At 40.4% G+C, this 3389-nt stretch overlaps 1 protein-coding gene across 3 annotated transcripts; it reads left to right on the top strand.

Moving 5' to 3' along the window:
• On the top strand, positions 286-3389 carry LOC104758412 (serine/threonine-protein kinase UCN). Of its 3 annotated transcripts, none has more exons than XM_019239154.1 (3): positions 286-2011; positions 2103-2817; positions 3204-3389. In XM_019239154.1, the coding sequence occupies exon 1, from the start codon at positions 459-461 to the stop codon at positions 1659-1661; it is 1203 nt and encodes a 400-aa protein (XP_019094699.1). In that variant the 5' UTR covers positions 286-458; the 3' UTR covers positions 1662-2011; positions 2103-2817; positions 3204-3389. The 3 variants fall into 3 exon arrangements, with proteins under 3 accessions (XP_019094699.1, XP_010479576.1, XP_019094698.1); XM_010481274.2 differs by having other exon boundaries at positions 286-2366; positions 2730-2817; XM_019239153.1 differs by having other exon boundaries at positions 286-2817.

Here is a 3389-nt window from a genome sequence, read left to right as displayed (position 1 = left end):
TATTATCATTTATGGCCATTAAAAAAAAACTGAATAATCTTTATTATATCTCAGTTTGCATGGAAAGGATACGCAGAAGCAAAAAGTTTCGGAAACGAAACGATTTTTTATAAAAATTAGGAAATGGAAACGTTTTGAAAACGTTAAACGTATATATATACAGTAATTAAACACTATGCATAAAAACAATATTAAAAAGAATATTTGAAACAACAAATATACAAAACATAAATATTTGAAATATATCTCTATTTGATTTACCACATTCTAAAAATATTGCACGAACTGACGAACATCAATCTCATTATTTGCATAGTGATAAAGAAAAGGTATTTAAAAAAGCAAAACAATCGTATACCCTCTCTATATATATAAATGGGACACACGGAGACATAAACGTAACGTTTCAGACCCACTCGTCTCCTTCCTTTAATTATCTCTCTCTATCTCATCTTGCAATGGAGACACGACCATCTTCTTCATCGTCGTCTCTTTCACCGGCGACGAATCTTGATCTCGACAGACTCAAAGCTCTTAAACTCCTCGGAAAAGGCGCAACCGGAACAGTCTTCCTCGTCCACGACTCTGTTTCCGACTCCTCTGTTTCTTCACCATTTGCACTTAAACTCGTCGACAAATCCTCCTCCTCCTCTTCTCTCCGCCGTGCACGTTGGGAAATCCAGATCCTCCGACGTCTCTCCGATGACACAAACACAAACCCATTTCTCCCAAAACTCTTAGGCTCCTCAGAATCCCCTGACTTCATCGCATGGGCTTTGCCTTACTGCTCCGGCGGCGATTTAAACGTCCTCCGTCAACGTCAAAACGACGGCGTTTTCAGCTCATCCGTCATTAAATTCTACTTAACTGAGATCGTATGTGCGCTTGACCACCTTCATACCATGGGCATCGCTTACAGAGACTTGAAACCTGAGAACATACTCCTTCAAGAATCAGGTCACGTCACGTTAACCGACTTTGATCTCTCTTGTAGTCTCGCTAAACCCACCCGACCCGAATTCTATCTATCCGACCCGGAACCGGATCCGATTCATAAGAGAAGTCTGAGTTTGTTCCGGCAGAAGAAGAAGAAGAAGACGAAATCAGCTAGGGTTAACCCGATAACACGCCGGAGACTGAGTTTTTCCGGCGGTGAAAGATCGAATTCGTTCGTCGGAACAGATGAGTATATCTCCCCGGAGGTAATCCGCGGCGACGGACACGACTTCGCCGTCGACTGGTGGGCGCTCGGAGTTTTAACGTACGAGATGATGTACGGTGAGACACCGTTCAAAGGAAGGTGCAAAAAGGAAACTTTTCGTAACGTGCTGATGAAGGAACCCGAACTCGCCGGAAAACCGTCGGATTTAACCGATCTGATACGTCGGTTGTTGGTTAAAGATCCGGTGAAACGGTTAGGCTTCCGGCGAGGTGCGGCGGAGATAAAGGAGCATGCTTTTTTTAAAGGAGTGAGGTGGGATTTGTTAACGGAGGTGTTGAGACCTCCGTTTATTCCGTTGAGAGATGACGGAGAATTAACGGGGAAAGTAACGGCGGAAAGTGGGTTTGGTGTAAAGGAGTATTTCGAGAAACTGAGAACGCCGCCGCCGTTACCGTTAACGCACGAGTGCTCTGAAAACAATCCCTTTGTTGATTTCTGATCCACGCGTGCGAGAATCTAACACACGTTTAATACTTTTTTTTAATAGTAGCAGTTTTCTGATTTTGATGTGTATAAAATAATAATTTGTTAGAACTAGAATCAAGAAAAAATAAAAAGTGATGATATATAAAAAAAATTATCCGTAATAAAGAAATCAATAATCCAAATAACTTAACTTCAGGGGTAAGAGCATGATTACTGGGCGTGACTCGGTAGGTTTCTTATATATTTGGGCCCCCAAAAAATATTAAAAACTCCATAAATGGGTCCATTTTAAGAGTATCGTTACCGTCGGAAGGATTTCCAGAAACGCCTTAAGAACGAGGCGTGGCGTTACATGATTGGCTGGTAGGTAAATATAAAATCGATTTTTTTTTCTTCTCATTTTTTTTTCTCTTTCCTCCCGACTCTCTCTCTCCCTTCTCTCTCGTTTCTGAAGGAGACAAAAACGGCGATTGTTGATGAAATCGGAGAAATCGGATTCTCGTCGAATCCTATGATTTTTCTCACTTAGATCTTATGGTTGGTTGTTTACCCGGAGGCGATGGCATCTAGATCGGCGAAATTGTTAGATGCGACGGTTCGTTTGTCACGACAAACGACGGTGGAGGTTGCTATATGGTGGGACAATGACGGCGGCTGTTTCTGGTGGTGCCCTGAAGCTAACGGCAAGGTCCAAATCACAACTAATCGAAGGGAGAAGGTTCGTTTCTCATGTGTTTGTAATTTGGCGAAATCGTTAGATGCGATTGATTGCATGTGGTTGTAATTAGGCTCGGGTGGTTGATAATTGGTAGATTGGTTAAATATTTGTGTCGATTTGACTTATTAGGTGTAGAATTTTAGGGTTTGTTTGATGTTTGTGTCGATTTGACTTAATAGGTGTAGATTATGAGATTAGTGTGGTTAAATGTTTGTGTCGATTTGTATTGGTAGGTGTAGCATATGAGATTAGTTTGTTGGATTGCTTAAATGTTTTGTTCTTAGTAATCGAGTTGTTTTGTGCGAGTCTAGGGTTTGGTTATAAGTTTTGTTCTTAATAGCATATGTTATTGTTTTGTGCGAGGTTTTCATCAACTGGATGTAGCGGTTCAATGGTGACGTGAAGGGAAACATGAAGTGGACACAACGGTTGTGTTTTCTCACTTGAAAAGGTATGTTACTCTAGATTGCAAATGTTGTTGTTAGGTATTGTTAGAATTTGTTCTGTTTTGATTGGGATGAATGAGTTGGTTTTGTTGTTCTTGTTCTATTTTGATAGATATTGTTTTGTTTGCGGTTGTGTTCTTGTTCTGTTTTGTTCTTGGTTGTGTTCTTGTTCTGTTTGGTTGTGTTCTTGTTCTGTTTAACATCACGGCTTGGTTGTGCTCTTGTTCTGTTTAACATCAATGGCGAAGAACACAACCAACCGCAAACATAAAGTAAGTGTAGTAAATGAGTTGGTTGTGTTCTTGTTCTGTTTTAGTAAGTGTAGGTTAACCACGTCTTGTGTTCTGTTCTTTGTTTAACACTTGTTTAACTTTTTCTTCTTTTGTTTCAGGTTTTGCGACTTGTTGTTCTTGTAACTCGTTGTGACTTGTTGTCCTTTGTAACCCATCATCACGAGTTGTGACTTGTTGTCTTTTGTAACCCGTGAATGGGTTTAGGTTTGGTTGTGTCTTTCGGAAGTCCTATATATGACAATGTTTTGTTCAACCTCATTTGCTATATGTTCTTCTCATTTGTA

The sequence above is a fragment of the Camelina sativa genome, chromosome 17 (assembly GCF_000633955.1).
Source record: "Camelina sativa cultivar DH55 chromosome 17, Cs, whole genome shotgun sequence".
In the NCBI taxonomy this organism is placed as follows: Eukaryota; Viridiplantae; Streptophyta; class Magnoliopsida; order Brassicales; family Brassicaceae; genus Camelina; species Camelina sativa.
Note: the sequence above shows the minus strand (reverse complement) of the source record. Positions and strands in the feature narration are given on the sequence as shown.